General features: G+C 41.4%; 1 protein-coding gene across 1 annotated transcript in view; it reads right to left on the bottom strand.

Annotated features, from left to right (window-relative positions):
- Positions 1-20584, bottom strand: part of LOC126187970 (voltage-dependent calcium channel subunit alpha-2/delta-3) — an 865148-nt gene that overhangs the window by 202407 nt on the left and 642157 nt on the right. Inside the window, exon 14 of the mRNA XM_049929356.1 lies at positions 15751-15855. Within this exon, the coding sequence (XP_049785313.1) occupies positions 15751-15855 (105 nt within the window). The remainder of the gene's footprint in view (positions 1-15750; positions 15856-20584) is intronic.

The raw sequence follows: 20584 nt of genomic DNA, 5'->3' as shown, positions 1-20584 counted from the left end.
ATGGCCAATTTAACCATTGTTACAGAAAGATAATTTTTTTGTACAGTTTCTTGGTCCTAAAGTGAGAATTGCAATAACTGAATTTCCAAATTAATTAATAAATGACAGAGCCATTCATATAACACATTAAAGAGTTAGTGGATATTTTGAGGTGGAATTTCATGCATTTTTAAGATGATGCAGTTGTCCATGACAAATTTAATCTTATGTTAATCACAGCAATATCCATTAATATGGTTAAAGGACTGGCAGTCAGCTCTTCATGCATAAAAACATGATGTTGCATTCTTCACCATGTATCTGTGTTTCACTACACAATTAATAAGTCACAACTACATGCACAAGGGAACCTTACAAACTGACTTATGGATTCTGTGTGCCCCTGATTACTTGCAGTACATCTCTGTTGCTGCACAATGACTGGTTTCAGTACTGTTTGAGTTGCTTGTGGTATTGCTTTTTGGTGGATCTGTGATGGAGTCCAACTAAGAGGAGTCCTACTGGAGTCATTATTGTGCTGAGTTGTTAAACTGCTTTTTTAAATTGTGTTTTAGAATTATATTGGCCATCCAATTAGGTGTCTGTTAGCCCTAGCCGCACAGGGAGATGGCTGTCATGTTGCGGACACTGTAGACTGTTGATGAATGCCCTATATTGGTAGGGCACAATATTTGTATCTAGTGAAACTTTTGAGTGAGTAGTCAATCTTAAAGCTGTCTGAGTACTGGATCTTGAAGGCAACTTCTTGTAATTACCTTGGATTAATCTTGTGTTTAAGTATAACCTCTTGTTTCAATGTTCGTCAATATATGTATTATATTTCAGAGTGCTGGACACAAATGATAGTTTTCTGCAATTATCTCTGATAATTTCTTGGGTTTAAGTGTTATAATCTTATTTAAATGTTTGTAATTTTTTAAAATAAAAATGGGGTCAAATTTGCAAAAGGTTCAAATGGTGAATTATTCTTGTGTTTTACGTGGTTACTATCTAAGTTGATCTAACACTAACATTAGGTTGTCAGTTTTGTAGGCTGGGCTAGTCAGCCATATTGTACGCTGACCCAGCTGATGGTTGTCCGACCAGCCAACAAATTGTTCTAGTGTGCCTCACCAGCTGGCTGACTTGATGATGGGAGAAGAAGAAGCGGTCTCAATTCTGGGTGGAGGCTGGTACTAGGACCTCATCGGATCCACTATTCCGTGCTGAGTTGCAGTTGTGGGTTGTTGTTCACTTAAGTTAATCACTTATGCTTATTGCGATACCCTGTCCTGGGGACCGTCTTAATCTTCCGTTCCTCATTAAATTTGCACTTGCTTGCCATCCCATCCCGGAATCAAGCCCCAAAATTGTGCAAAAAAGGACATTTCAAGCCATCATTTAGTTATTAAATTTCATCAAGTTAAACTCTATGGGAAGTTTAGTTAACCACAAAAACACACAAGCACAGAGAGAGAGAGAGAGAGAGAGAGAGAGAGAGAGAGAGAGAGAGAGAGAGGGAGGGAGAGGGAGAGGGAGAGAGATGGAAGAATTATAAAATATCTTGATCTATCTCTGTTAAAGTACATTTTTAATTTTTTAAAGAGAATATTCCTAACAAGGGAACCTCCCCATCGCACCCCCCTCAGATTTAGTTATAATTTGGCACAGTGGATAGGCTTTGAAAAACTGAACACAGATCAATCGAGAAAACAGGAAGAAGTTGTGTGGAACTATGAAAAAAATAATCAAAATATACAAACTGAGTAGTCCATGCGCAAGATAGGCAACATCAAGGTTAGTGTGAGCTCAGGAGGAGGTACCGTGGTTAGTGTGAGCAGCTGCGGAACGAGAGGTCCTTGATTCAAGTCTCCCTTGAGTGAAAAGTTTACTTTCTTTATTTTCGCAAAGTTATGATCTGTCCGTTCGCTCATTGACGTCTCTGTTCACTGTAATAAGTTTAGTGTCTGTGTTTTGCGACCGCACCGCAAAACCCCACGGAATACATCTCACGTATTTAATGCACTCTCGTCCAAAGTAGCAAACAGTCAACTGCCAGCCAGGGAGCCTCGTTAGCAGGAATACTCTCTCTTCCGTGCGCAGTAGTCGACTGACGTCATGTGTTTCGATGTTTGTTTAGGTGTAGCGTCCCCATACTACGGCGCAGTTACCTCGCATCCGATGGATGGAAGGACAGATAATAATTGTCTGAAAATAAAAAATCAAACTTTTCACTCAAGGGTAGACTTGAACCAAGGACCTCTCATTTCACAGCTGATCATGCTAACCACGGGACCATGGCGCTCCTGAGTTCATACTCTCCTTGATGTTGCCTGTCTTGCCTACGGACTACTCAGTTTGTATATTTTGCTTATTTTTTTCATAGTTCCACACAACTTCTTCCTGTTTTCTCGATTGATCTGTGTTCACTTTTAAGGCCTATCCACTGTGCCAACTTATAGCTAAATCTGAGGGGGGTGTGATGGGGAGGTTTCCTTGTAAGCCTTCTGGGGTTCTATATTGATCTTGATAATTAAAAATTTTATGACAATTTCTAAGCCTTCTGGAGCTTGGTTATAATTGATTTTGATCTTGTAAATTATTTAAAGAGAGATTTTATAAAAATGCTGAGCCTTCTGGCGCTCTGTGATTATTGATGTTGATCTTGTTGTAATTTAAAAAAAAAAAGAGGGGATACATTTCAAAGCAAATTTTAAACCCTTCTGGCACTCTGTAATTATTGGTTGTTGTCAACTAGCTTTTTGCTTCCTTCCATTGTAAAGGAAAATTTTAAATGTTTTCACAAAATAAATCTAGATGTTGTCAACAACAAGTGATATTAAACCTGGAGCTTGGCTCTTCCATGAACTCCTGCCACTGCCAATCAAAGAACATTTCAGACTGAGTTATTTATCAACTCAAAGACCCACCCACAGCCTCCTGCTGCAGTCTTGCCACAGGTACGTCTTATCCAATTTGAGGTAAGTTTATTTGTGCAAGTATCCATGCCATTTACCGGCAATGCAAGAATTATATGTGGACATAAAACCAGCCAGCTGCCAAAGCACATGTTGGACACCACAAAACTGTGGCTAACTACAAACTTAACCACCCATTTGCTGAACACGCCACACACCACAATGTCAATGACTTCAGCAGCTGCTTAAATACCCTTGCCATATGGGTCCCCAGTGCTAGTTCCACATCCTCTAAACTATAAAGCATTTATGCCTAACTTTTTGTCTTTAGCTCTCGCCAGTTTCTGCCATAATCCTTTTCTGTTCTGTCAGTGAACTCCATTTTTAGGAATATGTTGTTTGGATGTTTACACTGAAATGACTTTATGGCTGGTAAATTATAACTGAAGGCAAGGGCAAAATGGTCCAATCCTGTGTCACCCAAAATAGTGCAATCCTGTGTCACCAGTTGCCTGAAATTCCAACAACATTTTCGTGCCCATATATGGTCAATTTAAACACTTGATAGAGACTAATGGATGTGGACAAACTTTACTGGTTGAAGTGTCGTGGGAGTGTTTCCATGATATCAGTGAGAAAGAGCTCTGTTTGATTTTAGTGCTCGCGGCGGTTTGTTAAAACTAGAGCCGCCGCCCCCGCCCCCCTCCGCCTCCCGGCCGCCCAAAGACCCTAGCACCACAGACCAAACACTGTGAATACGCAGTTTGCTGCTGCCATCTAGCGGTAGCCCACAGAGTTACCCAGAGGTGTCTCACAGAGAGAGCATCCCAGAGTGCCCCTGAGTGCTACAACACCAAGAAGAATCGCTTCTCGGCTTTTGGCAAGACCAATGTGAAGTTTTCTTTTTAACAGGGAAAAAGGTTCAAGGACACACACTTTATTTAATGTTTATAATAATAAACAATGTCACCAACAACTTTTATGTCATAACAATTTCCGGATCCTTTGACCCAAAGACAAACACCCTCTTGTTCATTTATTTTACGATGATTGCGAGTTCTCAAAACAAAAGCCATGTTACTAGTAAAATAAGAAGCTCCAATATCCCTATTGTACACCTCACAAACTTGAAATGTACGAAAAGCAATAACATCTCTGCTATTGAAACCCTCCAATCCAGAAACACCTCTAACAATACTACCATCGTACCGTACAATACCAACAGTTGGGTCAAAGGATCCAGAAACTGTTATGACATAAAAGTTTTTGTTGATATTGTTTATTATTATAAACATTAAATAAAGTTGGTGGCTCTAGTTTTAACAAGCCGCCGCAAGCACTAAAATCAATCAGAGCGGAAGTGATAAGGACTTCCTGTCGCGCTGCTATATAAGTGGTGTTATCAGTAAAACGGCGTCAGTCGTCGTGCAGCTGTGTGTGCAGTAGCATTGAAGTCCACACAGAGAGCATGCCCTGCTATAGGAGGAGATTTAGGCATTCGTGCATTTCTGTTTATAAGGCAATAGATTATGTTGAAATTACTACAACGTCAGGTCTTGGAGGTCAAGTGTTCCTTCACAGCCCGTCTACATTTTGTGGAGGTGTTTTGAACTTTACTGTTACCAAAAGTACAGCTGCACAGCATGGTAATGGCTGGATAACTGTTGCTATTGTGATGGGACACCAGGTGAAGCAAACCTTTACTGGAGGAAGAAAATGCAGAAAGATTGCATTGCTCAACAGCTATCATTATTAGCAAAATTATAATTTTTATCTGTTTGTGCACTGAGTATAATGCATCGTGACTGTAGAATATTTTAATTATAAATCATAACTGTCAAGTGAGAATATTTAGCCACAAACTCTGAGCAAGACATTAGTGCAGTCTACTTATACACACAATGTATGGAACTTAGCGAAAAAATGTTATGTCTGGGAATAAAAACTGCATTGAGAATAACACAAGAAGAAGAGGTCCCGGCCACCATCTAGGAAAATTTAAACCAAGAACTCTGTACTTACTAGAAGTCAGTCAACACGGACATACAGAGACGAAATATTTCAGAAACACTGAAAAGAAGTTGCTAATGAGGGCAAAGTGGATGCAAGACACAATATCTGAGTATGAAAGGCCTTTGAAAGGCATAAAAAAGGTTGGCAATAGCAGTAACAGTCAGTCAGTATCAACTAATCATCAAGTAGTGAAGCAGAGGCAGTGGCCAGTGGCATCAGAGGGCAGCAGCAACTAATGATGGAACAGGAACCTCACCCACAAAGAAGACAGTAATAATGGTCCAGTTTACGGAACCCCTACAGGTATTGTGCAATAGCTCATTCCCACGGTACCGACCGTGCCAGCCGCATCGTGTTTTCAGGACACGTCTAGGACAATGCAACCCGCTATTGCTACGGACATTCTTGCCAGTAACACACCCACGCCTACTATGCTGGCCTGCTGTATGGCCTCTCCTGCCATGGACCAGCTGGTTTCCCTAGGGACATCAAAGCCACCTTCATCCCCCCCCCCCCCCCCACTCCCCCCCAGGTCATCTGCTGAAGCCGCCACCTTTATACCGGGACAACCCTATAACATGGTTTGCTCTTGTCGAGCATCTTTTCGAGTTGCATCACATGTCCGACGACCACTCTAAATTCCTGTGTCTCATCACGCACCTCCATGACAACTTGGACTAAATTTGCAATCTACTCCTCTCGCCACTGCCTCAACTGAAGTACGAGTTCACGAAGAAAACGATCATGGAACGACTCGCCTGCTCACCACAAGAATTAATCATCAAGATGTATGAGGAACACTTGGGGGACCGAACTCCATCACAACTCTGGCGCCACCTTCAGTTACTTGTGAGTGAGCATACCATGCCGGACATCATTCTGTGGGTGGTGTGGTCTGCCAAATTGCCTACCAACCTACAGATCCAACTGCTACCACATTCCTTCAAGTCAATCAGCTCTTGTCTCTGCATTGCAGACCAACTGTATTCATTGCTATGACAACACCAACCAGCTCACCACTCACCACTAGGTAGCACAACTGCTCCTGCTTACCAGCTGTCTGCTGGCAGAGGAAGGGCTCACTTCGCTTCTGCACCTTCTACATCGCCTGACAGTATCCACTCATTCGCTCCACCATCCGAACACTCCAGGATCACCCATGCACCATATGTGATGGTATACATGCCTCCACTGCCGCAGTCATCACCACCACTGCATCCGACTCATCCGTACTGCTAGGTACCACCAGATTTTCGGCGATAATGCCAAGAAGTGTCAATTATCTTGCCAGTGCACAAAAGCCGACCGCAGGACCTAAAAGATGCTGAGTCCTGCAGGGAACCTCACAGGCATCCTCATACATTGCACTCCGTCCACTCGTCCATCTGGCCGAGCGGTCGTTTGTACATGGCTGACATTTCGTTACGGCTCGTTTTCCTAGTCGACACTGGTGTTGACGTGTCTACCATAGCTACATCAATGGCTCCCCCCGTCTTTTCACTGATGAAGTCACTTCTACGAGCTGTCAACACATCAACAATACAAATCCCAGGCTCTGTCAAAGTTACGGTGCGCCTATCTCCTTCTCTGTGTTTTCCGTGGACTTTCTACATTGCCGACATCGATGAACCAATACTCGGTATGAATTTTTTGTCCCATTACAAAATCTCTCCGAACATAGTTCAGGGCTCAGTGCTACAACATCCCACTAACACTCAGATACTGTGCTCCCACACTTATGTTCCACATTCTGGTTCTCTCGTAACATATGAGTTGGTACGCAAGCGCTCCACCCTCACTGGTGACATTGTGACCTGCGTCACTAACCTACTGTCAGAATACGACTCGGCGGCACAACTCCACCAGGAAGACGATGAGCTGAAACAATGAATAGCTCACACTTACAATGAGCTCATCGCAGCTCATACCTCGCTGCTGAAACTGCAGTCCACAGTCCCGCCACCTAATCGTGTTTCTCCAGCAGACACCAGCTCAAACACTCATCAGGTTAGTCCAAAAACATTAATTGTGTGTGACGATTCACGTCCAGTAGACTCCGCATCCCTGACATGCTCACCACGTTCACTGCCATACGTGTCAGACAGTGCTTCTAATAACAGTTGCGTGTGCGATACGGCCACGTCCACTATGCGTGCAGCCACCCAGCGTGTTGATAAACATTACCGCTCTCTCGTGAGCCAGCCACATGACACGGTGGTCATCGCTGTTCCACACGCGACACCAACACTGCTTTCGCCCGCACCGGGTACCAAGTGCAAGGTTGAGACCAGACAGTCGCCGCACATTACGAGCCCTCCGCACTGGGCACGCAGCCACCCTCTCCAAACAAGCACATGCCACGCTCACTTGCTAGACATGTGACTTTCATGCTGCCTTTTCCCACTTGCACTAATGGCTATGCCTCATCGTGCCCTAGCCATCCAAAAACTTTGCGTCAGGAATTGATCAGTCTTGTGTGCAGTTCTCAGTTTCTTCTGTCACTGACGGAACGACCCACAAGATAGTTACCACTGCCGGCCCTCCTATTAGGCACAAGGTTAGATGCCTCAACCCTATTAAGTTGCACGCAGCCCAGAAGCAAATTAATGAACTTTTGGATGCAGGTATCCTGCAACCATCAGACAGCAACTGGTCTTCATCGATCCTCCTCATCAAACATGATGGTTATTTCCGAATGTGTGGTGACTACAGACGTTTAAACGCTTGTACTGTCATGGATATGAAAATCACTTATCCATGGTCCTCCAGACCTTGAACTTCAACAGCGTTAAGGTCAACAAAGAAAAATACCAGTTGCATCAGCCTTCCATCACTTTCTTGGGTTACACCTGCTCCACCAACGGAATACAGCCTCCCAAATCTCGCGTGCACACCATCACTTCACTGCTTCCCCTGGTTACTTCCAAAGAACTCCGACGTTTCCTGGGCACAATAAATTACTACCGTCATCACTTGCCTTCTGCCGCCGCCATGCAGGCCTCACTGACAGACTCACTGCCGGGTAAACAGACTTCAAGATTCATCCTGTTCACTGGACTACACCTATGCTGGAGACTTTCAATGCATTACAGACTTCTTTATCTCACGCCATGATACTTGCCCACCCCAACCCCTTGGCCAAGTTGTTCATCACTATGGACGCCGGTGACATCGCAGTGGGAGCGGTAGTACAGCAATGCAAGACAGACACGGTTTCCCCTCTTCATTTCTTCTCTAAAAAACTATCAACAACTTAGAAGAAATACTCTACTTTTGATAGAGAACTCCTTGCGGTCTACGAGGCCATCAAACACATCCACCACAACGTGGAGGGTCGCTCGTTCTTCTTCTTCACGGATCACAAACCACTCGCAGACGCTTTCTGCAACCCCCTCGAGGACCCACCCCCTCGGCGTTTCAGTCACTTTGATCTAGTCTCCCAATTCACAACCGTGTTCGCTACATCATAAAAGGCATGGACAACATTGCCGCAGATTTTTTTCGTGGATCAATACTATTTCACGCATCACTGACTTACTCCCCCCCCCCCCCCCCCCCCCCCACCCGCACTGGCAGGCCTTCAACGCTCTGGCATAACCTCGCTCACCCTGGCATCTGCGCCACTACACAGCTCGTCTCCAAGCATCTCGTTTGGAAACATATAAAATGGGACAGTCAGACCTGGGCACACAGCTGCGTCCCCTGTCAATGCAACAAAATTGGCCGCCACACTGGGCAAGTTCAACATTCCTCCAGGACGATTTTGTCATGTACATATCGATCTTATCAGTACTCTTCCACCGTCGGAGGGTCACAGATACAGTCTATCCACAATTGACCGCCACACTGGATACGTTCAACATTCCTCCAGGACAATTTTGTCATGTACATATCGATCTTATCAGTCCTCTTCCACCATCAGAGGGCCACAGATACAGTCTATCCACAATTGACAGCACGTCCCGCTGGGTAGAGGCAGTCCCCTTACCTAACATCACTGCCAAGACTGTGGCCAAGGGTTTTATTTCCTCATGGATTGCTAGATTTGGTTGTCTGACCACCATCACCACCGATCAGGGTCAGCAGTTTGAGCCTTCCCTGTTCACCATTTTATGTAACGTCTGCAGCATAAAGAAAATTCACACCACAGCCTACCACCCACAAAGCAACAGGTTAGTGGAATGGTGGCACTGCACTCTAAAAATGGTGCTCAGGTGCCACGACTGCCTCTGGTCTGAAGCTCTTCCATGGGTACTGCTCAGCCTCTGTTCAACTTTCAAGCCCAACTTACAGGGAACTATCTGAGAATTCGTTTTCGGGGAGAACCCCATCCTACCAGAGGAACTCAATCATCCTCAAGTACCTGAAGACATCCCCCCCTCCCCAGATTTCATTTCATAAGCCACATTCACACCCACTTCAAACATGCACGCCTGCACCCACCTATCAGCCACTCCCTGCCGGACACTTACGTGCTAACCGCTCTCAACACTTGCTCCCATGTAATGCTGAGAGACGATTTGGTCCAACAACCTCTGCAACCACCTTATCTCAGACCCTTTAAAGTCCTCCTGTGGGGCAATACAACTTTCAACATCATCGTCAAAGACAGTCCACAAACTGTTTTGTCACACCGACTCAAACCAGCATTCGTGGACCCCGACGTCCCTCTGCTGCCTCCGTCTGATTCTCCTAATGACTCTCCCACCAGTCTCCCTCCCACCGTGGAGTCTGACAATGTTTCTCGTTGGTCCACGCCATTCTGTTCACCCAACACCTTCCCGTTGCCTTTCGCAGGTTTCTCAGACACGTCACCCTCCACCCCGTGTGCAGGTTTCGCTGCTACCTTATCAACTATGGAGACATCCTCTCCCATAGTCACCCTGCTCTGCAACGTACCCCCACACCACGTGGGTGACATTTCAACCGTCACTCTCGACAACTGAGTTCTCATTCTACTCACAGACAAAGTGGCCCTGCCACCTAATGACCAGTTAAACATCAGTGTTGTGCATAGCCGAATGCAATTCGCGCCTTCATCTCGCTGGACGGCTCGATTAGTATCCAGGCTTGCCACACCTACACCCTGCCATTGGCTGTTCAACCTGCCTGCTCTCAGTCTGGCCGCCGCATCATCCGTCCTCGCTGGCTCAACGAGTTCGAGATGGACCTGCCTCCCGTCACTCCACCTCCGCACCCCGCCCCGGTCGTGGTGGAGGTCGGAGGTCCTGGTCATGCATCTACCAGCTCGTATGACCACCAATAGTGTCGATGCCCACATGGTCTTCCCTCAAGACTCACATATGGTACTCCATACTGCGGGGGGTGGGGGTTCGAGGCGGATGGGAAATGGGGGAGGGGGGGGGGGGGTGGCGTCAATAGGTCATATCGACCATAGACAACATTAGTCTTTGGGACTCAGGTCGCTCATCCGAGCCGCCATGTTAATTCAGTCTATTCTCATACATTGTATTGTGTGCACATATATGATAGTTGTTGAAATATATGTACGTGCAGATATTAGTGGGGACAGTTTATTCCATATACCGTTATTCGTATCCTGTTCCCATAAAAGTAACATGTCTTGCTCAGTTCCGCATTAAGGTGTTTAATATGGTTAGTCCATTTTACATTGTTCTGCAGCCAAAGTCCTAAGAATCTGGTTTCAGTGTAGTTACCAACAAGCCCTCAACAGTACGCTTGTTTCAGGAAATGTAAGACATGTTATTCAGTGTTAAGTGTTCCAAACTGCAGTGCCCCGCCTCTTCGCACAGTATTCTTCTATCACATGCCACTGTATTTCACTCTGTGGATTTCAAATGTGTATATTTTGTAATGGAAACCATCAAACATATATTAAGGACAGTGGAAAGTAAAATGTCCTGCGGTGTCTCTACTGCTCCCAGGGAGCCGATTTGACATCCTATGATTATTTGTAACCGGGAGAAAAGGAACTTTTCAGAAAATTTTCACTCTTTATTGCCTAGCAGCTAGTAACTTTCTCTGTAGTGTGACATAAAATTAAATATAGGAAACGTAGTAAAGGCATGAGACAGGCAAGACAGTACGCATTTCTTTTTCTCTCTGATCTTGCTACAGCTTTACACAGTGTGCTTTCCTTTCTATGAAAGAATCTATTACCTCATTAAGGTCGTCAAACATTTTGTTACATGAAAAATGAAAATGTCCTTGCGTAACACTGTAAACCGTGTTAATAAGGATAGCACCCAAAACTAGTGTTGTTTCTTGATTTAATTAAGTCTATTTTGTCACTGTCTGCTAGATGAAACGAAACAGCCTTTTCCAATTGTAACACATGCCAAATAAGTGAAATTGTTTTGGCACAAATGGTCATTTTTATAATACAAAAGAATATACTTCAAGTAGTACAAATATCAAATGCGTATCAGACCTACTACAAGCAAAACATTTTATGTTAGGAAATAGTTTCACATTTTATTCGTAAGCTCCAGTTTCTCAAGCAAGAGATCAAGAAGTAGTAGCACGAAATTTTTATATAAATTAGGAATATTAGTATTCTTCCATATAATTTTATGTGATGTCCCTGTTTCTTCTCCTTCTGACAAACAATCTTTGTCATCATCAATTCTGTAACTATTCCTGCCACTGTCAAAACTTATTCTCCAGTTAACTTCATTAACCATGCCAGAATCACCAGTTTAGTTATCCCACATTCATTTTCCGATTAGACATTATTACATGGTCACACAACACGTTTTCCACACTATTCCAAGAATAGAACTTAAGTGGCTGCTAACTGGGTACTGCACAACTGGCCTTTACTAATTTAGCGATCTGGCAAACATTTTCAGTCAAAATTTCACTTGCTTGGATACGCTGAGAAGATAATATGTAATCTTCCTTACCTGTTATTCCTGTTAGTTGTTTATTTCCACTCTCATAGTCTGGATGTATGGATTTCACTATTAATTGTAACACTGATCATTCACACACCCAATCAACCACATACACAAACAGTGATTGGCATTCACCCTTTCAGGGGTATTCCACTGAACTCATATACCGTAGCCCTGTCCCCTTTGTCAATGAGAAAGTTTATTTCTAGATGCAATGAGGATTCCCCTGGCACAGATATCACATACACTATGCACACATCCAAAAATCAACTTATGATTTGTTCATAAATCAACTTGGAATGTGCTCAAAAATGTTCAAAAACCCACAGGGATGCATTTCAAAATCACATAAATAATCCATAGACCAACGTGTGCTGGGTCTAGACACTTTGTGAAACTAGGTTTTTCTCTTCAAGAATATGAATTTGGTGTCCCCTTGAAATAGCCACCTGAGGCAGATACCCCAGATACAGTATGACAATTTTGTCAATCTTATTACACAGGGATTGAACATTATAGTGATAAACTTTTAGATTAGCTCTGTTTATGACTCGATAGTTGGGAGTCATATTTACAGCACACCTTTCGTTTAAACTAGGGTCACCAGTTCTGTTGTCTTTTCATCTGTCTTTCTTTTTCATTTTACTTTCCTCACAGTTGTCAGTTGGACATACAGGAAGCTGACAGATTGTTCTATTACTTCAAAGTCTTTCATTGATTAATTCACTGACATGATCACAAACAAATCTTTTCCCTTCCTAGTTTAAATTCATTTCATGCTTTGTGTGCAGATTTCAATGCAGCTTGCTTATATCCAGTACATAATACTTTGCATATCGTGAACACAATGTCTTTACTTTAAGGTTTGGTTTTAGAATTTCTTTGTTTACACACAAACTATAAATACACTAAGTGAATTAAATTTAAAGTTGTTTGCTACAAAATGATACATTTACTGATTCTGTAAGTTATCTCGATAAAATTCCATATGATTCCAGAGTTGTAGAGTCCTTTCTTACTCACCCGGTATTACTCGCAATAAATATGTTGGGAAGTGAGTGTAACAATTCCAGATCATTTTGAAGCTCACTTTACAAGATGCACATTTGTCTACGGTATACAATATTCTAACAGCTTGCGTTTGATGAATGAATGCTTTCTTTCCCTTGTATGTCTCATCCCTGAGGACAGTGGAGAGCTGCAGTAGGGTAAATAAGCAAGTTAGTTTTATTTATGTGTTGCTCCATATTAGACCGTTATCTAGCAGGACCTCAAGACATGTGTTGGTCCATTTTAGATTGTTTTTTATCTATATGTTGCTCCATTTTAGATTGTTGTCTATCTGGAACCCAAGGAATTTCATTCAGTGTTTCATACAGTGTAAGGCAATTAATGTCTCTTTTTGGTACCAACAAGTCATTTTTATTTGCTTGAAATTATGTAACACAGGTTTTTGTGAGATTAAGATTTGAATTGTTTACTTTGGATCAGACATGCACTTCTTCAGCCATCATTTTAATTTAAAATCACGCATTCTGTTTGTAATTCAATACAGGAACCTGACTTTCAGAATGACAGGTCTGGTACTTAGAAAGGAATCCATACACGTACAGTGCATCATTCTTGCAGCAGACAATGCTGTCACATGAATACCTCATTGTTCAATCTGCTGACAGTGTTTGCATGACCACTCAACTATGCTGGCTCAATACTGTTACTGGTAGTTTTTCTTCTTTGCACTGATGACATAAATTACTTTATTCAAGCATAAAGAACAAATTTTATTTCAGATAACACCAGTATTTTAACTGTGACTGCAGATAAAGTATTTGTGATATCAGCAGTACATACTTCTATGTCTCTGATTATTAGCTAATTTCAACAAAATAAGATAATAATAAATGTAGAAAAACATGTTTTCATTAATGTCCACTCTTCCTCACTTCAACAAGTATTTGACACAACAGCACTTCTTGACAACACATTATAGAAATCAGTTCCAGAAACTAAAGCTTTAGGGATATGGCTACAAAAATATTTGAAATAGGATTGTCATGTGAAAGATCTTGAAGCAAAGCTTTCAAAAGCCTGTTACGCACTTTGTGTGTGAAGCCGAAGTGCAAGCAGGTCAAGAGCGATTCAGACATATTGTGTGTGCTTATTCAGCACTATTCATGGGCAAATATTCTGGGGAAATTCTGTCCCTAGAAAAAAAGTCTATAGGATGCATTAAAAAGCTGTCAGAGCTACCTGAAACTTAAAGAAATTTGAAATATGTAGAATACACTTCATTCAGCTGAAAATAATGACACCGCTAAGCCTTTATATATGAGAATCTATTTTGTATGCAAATGAGCATCTTTCAAACAGAACTGGGTACCTACAACAAAATAAACATGCCAATACCCACAAGCACATCTCTCAACGTAGGACAATATTGTATCAGGAAAGTGTTTTGACACATAACAATGAAATTATTCAGTAGCCTATGTAGTGATTATAAATATTAGCCAGATATCTACATCTACAGGAATACTCTGCAAATCGTGCCTGGCAGAGGGTTCATCGAACCACCTTCACAATTCTCTATTATTCCAATCTCGTATAGTGCGCAGAAAGAATGAACACCTATATATTTCCGTACGAGCTCTGATTTCCCTTATTTTATCATGGTGATCGTTCCTCCCTATGAAGGTCGGTGTCAACAAAATACTTTTAAACATAACTTTAAATCATTTCTGATGGAACAGTACTTTTATTCAGCAAAAGAATTCTTGAATTATGAAACACAGCTTGGGTAGATTAAACATGTAATTATAGACAAATTCTATCATTTAAATTCTATTGTTTGTTATTTACAATATGTGAAAAAAAAGTTGCTACACACCACCATATAGCAGAGAAGCTGAGTCACAGATAGACACAACAAAAAGACTATCAAACAGAGCTTTCAGGCAAACAGGCCTTCATCAGCAAACACACACACACATACACACACACAAGCACACACACGAACACACATGAAAAAGCAACTCCAGCTGCATGACCACATTTCAGTCTGCCCTTGGCCGAAAAATTTGTTTGACAGTCTTTTTGTTGTGGCTATCTGTGACTCAGTATCTCTGCTATATGGTGAGTAGCAACTTTCCTTTTCATAATATTGTCATTACTCCAGCCTGGATTTTCCATTGTTTGTTATTTTTTATTTGTAAACTGAAATCTCTCTCTCTCTCTCTCTCCCTCCTCCCCGCCCCCTCACCCCCTCTCTTTCAATCTTTCAAATTTAATTTGTCCTATATTCAGTATACTATATAAGTACCTAATGGATTAGAATGTACCAATAAAGGATTATGATGGGAATTACGTTGCTGTATCTGCAATCTTCATACCATACAGGAATTGAATTTACAAAGTCAACTGTAGTTGATTAGATGAATGTCTGTAGCAATAAGTTTTTGTAACAGTCTGTAAATGATGTCAGATTTCCATTTTAACTAAAGATTTGAATTGCATCATAGATGTACGGATGTATGGACAAGCATCACATGTGAAAAGAAAAAGGTGTGTGTAACTTGAGGAAGAAAGCAAAACAATAGTTGTGCTACTAATGTTATTTTTCATTTATAAGTAACTGTCTGCTGCTCTGTGCTTCCTCTTCACAAATAGTGGTTCTCTTACCTTAAACCAAATAAAAAGCTGACCTATGACATAACATAAATAGTGTGTATCTATTCTAAAAAAAAAATAATATATGCTTAAATTTCCTGTAAGTTTTTGAATAAAATTTTTTGGATATTTATTTTCACAAGTCCAAGCATAATACTTTAAAACTCATTCTTGTGTCTTCAATTAAAATGTCATACATGAACAGAGGTAAATGTTTCACTCCATTCACTCACAACATCTGCACAGGATAAAGCTTTCTGAGAGGTATTTAAGGTAAAATTTTCAGTAATGCTTACATCTAGTAACAGCGTGTTGTTTTCTCGTGGTCCACCATCACTGTCAACCAACTCAACTTCCGTTAAGTCTACACTGTTATAATTGGGCTTCAGTGTTTCCTGAAACTGTAAAAAAAGTTTTCAAAATTCCAATAATCACGTAAACAGAAAATTCATTTTGAGAAATGTGCAAAGCATGAAACTAATTTTACACTTTATGAAATGAAATAAAAACAAAACAGTGTCCCATATCTTCTTACTATGTTATTCCACAAATTATATGTAAATGTCAGAAAAATGAAATACAGCACTATATTTTAAGGAAGTCATGAGTTTTGGACAGGAAAAAGATTATCGCAGCTTTCTTTTTAAGAAACTTATTATTTTGTGATATATATTTCTCAGTATCCTTGCCAGTAAAGACAAATTCCTGCATACTAAAAGTGGGCAATAAGTATGAGTTTGTTAATGTCAAATAATTTGGCAGTATCAAATAAGGCTTCTTGTCAATCAGAACGTGTGGGTATCACACTGAAAAGCTTTTTATTAATGATGTAAGATGAAAAGCTGTGGATCATTTCCTGATGTCCATGAATTTGTTTAATGTAAATTTAGGTAATGTTGAGTATTGAACTGCTACATATTGTGAATATGCTTGAAAGCCCCAATAAATTAAGTCCATCCTTTCTCTTTCTACAGGCACCATGCGAGTTAACAACACCAGTATAAATAAAATCATTCTACCATCTTTTCAGTTAATACAACCCAAATACATTTATGGAGCTATAGACAATACTGAGAAGACTGCAGATAAATGTGTATGTGTGTTCACAACCTCGATGAATTCCATAAAAGAAAACATTGTCCATTGTATGCTGTAAATTTATCTTTACTTGTTGTACTATTGACCAACTTCAACTAAGGCATCAATATCAAGCAAACATGTAGTAACATTATACACCACGTTGCATGAGATCCAATGGGCAAATCAATTTGTCAGTCCACATGTGGACCCACACATCAATGTTAGCATACTCAGTATCAAATTTGATCAAAATGATAGAAAATATGTGGAAAATCCATGTATGGTATAACTTTAATTAAACAGTGTGCACAGTGTTTCTGCATATGTACTTGATAATGACACCCCAGTTGAAATTGGCCAACAGCACAACAAATAAAGATAAATTTACAGCCTACAATGGATTTCTTTGCTTTTACGAAATACAAGGTGACACATGGGAGACAGACAGTTTTGAACTGCGTAGTATTGAGGGCGCAGTGGTGGGAGGTGGTCGTGGTGGGGATAGTTCTGATCCACACAAGATGCCATTTCATTTACTCAGTCACTATGGGAGCAGTGGGACTTACAACATCAAGTGTTTGTCTATGACAGTTTCATGAAAAGTGGTGAGTCTATTATTGCTACACAGCGATTGTTTCGTGGGCGGTTTAATATCGGTCGACATGGAGCTGTTCCAAGCCGTAACACCATCCTCAGATGGGTGGAAAACTTCAGATCAACTGGAAATACACTGGATAAGAAGCATCCTGGCCCAAGAAGCAGAGTAACGACACCAGAAAATGTTGAAAGGGTAAGGCAAGTGGCAGTCAAAAGCCCAGGATGGTCACCTAGACCTCATGCCATTGAATTACGAATCAACCGTGAATCGGTTAGATGAATTTTGCATAAAGAATTAAAATTCCAATCCCACAAAATGCTCATTGTCCAACAACTTAAGGAAACTGATTTTGCTGTATGAGAAGACTTCGTTTACAGAACGCAAGTGATTTTGGGATCGAATGAAAATGAAATTTTATTGCTGAGCAATGAGGCTCATTTTCATTTAAACGGGCCCGTGAATAAGCAAAACCTACGTTACTGGGCTCCAGAGCATCCACACCTTATCCACCAGCTTCCTCTACACTCAGAAAAAGTAACAGTCTGGTGTGCTCTTGGCTCTGTTGGCATTACTGGACCTTATTTTCTTGAAGACAATGGGGCCACAGTTACTATTAATTCGGTTCGTTACATTCGTATGCTTGAAACATTCTTGAAACCAGAACTAAGAAGACGACAAATCCCTTTAAAACACATTTGGTTCCAGCAGTATGGGACAACATTGCACGCTGCAAACAGTTCAATGACAGTTCTTAGCCGCATGTTTCCTGGCCGGATTATCTCACGTTTTGGCAATGTTCCTTGGCCTCCCAGGTCTCACGACTTGTCAGTGTGTGACTTTTTTCTGTGGGGGTACCTTAAGAACTGTGTCTATAACCACAAACCACGAAATTTGGACGAGTTGAAGAATGCAATCATTCAAGAAATTGCTGCCATCCTTGCAGAGATTTTAGTCCGTGTGGTGGAGGATTTTGAGAAGAGACATGAGTCCTGATTTTGAAATGATGGACATCACCTTGATGACATTATTTTTCACAAATAACTTTGTTAACTAAAATGGCAAATGATGAGCTTTGATTTTGTGTAAATAAACATGCATTAATTTTAAAGTTGGCGAAGTGTTATTTCATTAAAAACTGTCCATCTCCCGTGTGTCATCTTCTATAATAGGAAACCAAATGTAGGAGAAGACAGAGATTGGCATATATCTGCAGGTGCTACTCTGAGATTAAGAGATTAGTGCAGGAGAGGAAGACATGGTGGGTTGCATGAAACCAATCAGAAGATTGATGCCCTACAAAAAATTAAAACTCATTCATATGAACAACTGTCTACCCCCATAAACCATGGACATTGCCATTGGTGGGGAGGCTTGCGTGCCTCAGCGAAACAGATAGCCGTACTGTAGGTGCAACCACAACAGAGGGGTATCTGTTGAGAGGCCAGACGAATGTGTGGTTCCTGAAGAGGGGCAGCAGCCCTTTCAGTAGTTGCAGGGGCAACAGTTTGGATGACTGACTGATCTGGCCTTGTAACACTAACCAAAATGGCCTTGCTGTTCTGGTACTGTGAACGGCTGAAAGCAAGGGGAAACTACAGCTGTAATTTTTCCCGAGGGCATGCAGCTTTACTGTATGGATAAATGATGATGGTGTCCTCTTGGGTAAAACATTCCGGAGGTAAAATAGTCCCCCACTCGGATCTCCGGGTGGGGACTACTCGAGAGGATGTCGCTATCAGGAGAAAGAAAACTGGCATTCTATGGATCGGAGCGAGGAATGTCAGATCCCTTAATCGGACAGGTAGGTTAAAAATTTTAAAAAGGGAAATGGATAGGTTAAAGTTAGATATAGTGGGAATTAGTAAAGTTCAGTGGCAGGGGGAACAAGACTTCTGGTCAGGTGACTACAGGGTTATAAACACAAAATCAAATAGGGGTAATGCAGGAATAGGTTTAATAATGAATAGGAAAATAGGAATGCGGGTAAGCTACTACAAACAGCACAGTGATCGCATTATTGTGGCAAAGATAGATACGAAGCCCACGCCTACCACAGTAGTACAAGTTTATAGGCCAACTAGCTCTGCAGATGACAAAGAAATTGAAGAAATGTATGATGAAATAAAAGAAATTATTCACATAGTGAAGGGAGACGAAAATTTAATAGTCACGGGTGACTGGAATTCATCAGTAGGAAAAGGGAGAGAAGGAAATGTAGTAGGTGAATATGGATTGGGGGTAAGAAACGAAAGAGGAAGCCGACTGGTAGAATTTTGCACAGAGCACAACCTAATCATAGCTAACACTTGGTTCAAGAATCATAAAAGAAGATCGTATACATGGAAGAAGCCTGGAGATACTGACAGGTTTGAGATAGATTATATAATGGTACGACAGAGATTTAGGAACCAGGTTTTAAATTGTAAGCCATTTCCAGAGGCAGATGTGGACTCTGACCACAATCAATTGGTTATGAACTGTAGATTAAAACTGAAGAAACTGCAAAAAGGTGGGAATTTAAGGAGATGGGACCTGGATAAACTGGATAAACCAGAGGTTGTACAGAGTTTCAGGGAGAACATAAGGGAACAATTGACAGGAATGGGGGGAAAGAAATACAGTAGAAGAAGAATGGGTAGCTTTGAGGGATGAAGTGGTGAAGGCAGCAGAGGATCAAGTAGGTAAAAAGATGAGGGCTAGTAGAAATCCTTGGGTAACAGAAGAAATACGCATTTTAATTGATGAAAGGAGAAAATATAAAAATGCAGTAAATGAATCAGGCAAAAAGGAATACAAACGTCTCAAAAATGAGATCGACAGGAAGTGCAAAATAGCTAAGCAGGAATGGCTAGAGGACAAATGTAAGGATGTAGAGGTTTATCTCACTAGGGGTAAGATAGATACTGCCTACAGGAAAATTAAAGAGACCTTTGGAGAAAAGAGAGCCACTTGTATGAACATCTAGAGCTCAGATGGAAACCCAGTTCTAAGCAAAGAAGGGAAAGCAGAAAGGTGGAAGGAGTATATAGAGGGTCTATACAAGGGCAATGTTCTTGAGGACAATATTATGGAAATGGAAGAGGATGTAGATGAAGATGAAATGGGAGATATGATACTGTGTGAAGAGTTTGACAGAGCACTGAAAGACCTGAGTCACAACAAAGCTCCGGGAGTAGACAACATTCCATTAGAACTACTGACAGCCTTGGGAGAGCCACTCCTGACAAAACTCTACCATCTGGTGAGCAAGATGTATGAGACAGGCGAAATACCCTCAGACTTCAAGAAGAATATAATAATTCCAATCCCAAAGAAAGCAGGTGTTGACAGATGTGAAAATTACCGAACTATCAGTTTAATAAGTCACAGCTGCAAAATACTAACACGAATTCTTTACAGATGAATGGAAAAACTAGTAGATGCTGACCTCAGGGAAGATCTGCTTGGATTCC

Source organism: Schistocerca cancellata, chromosome 5, assembly GCF_023864275.1.
Source record: "Schistocerca cancellata isolate TAMUIC-IGC-003103 chromosome 5, iqSchCanc2.1, whole genome shotgun sequence".
NCBI classification, from domain to species: Eukaryota; Metazoa; Arthropoda; class Insecta; order Orthoptera; family Acrididae; genus Schistocerca; species Schistocerca cancellata.
This window is presented reverse-complemented; position numbering and strand designations above follow the sequence as displayed.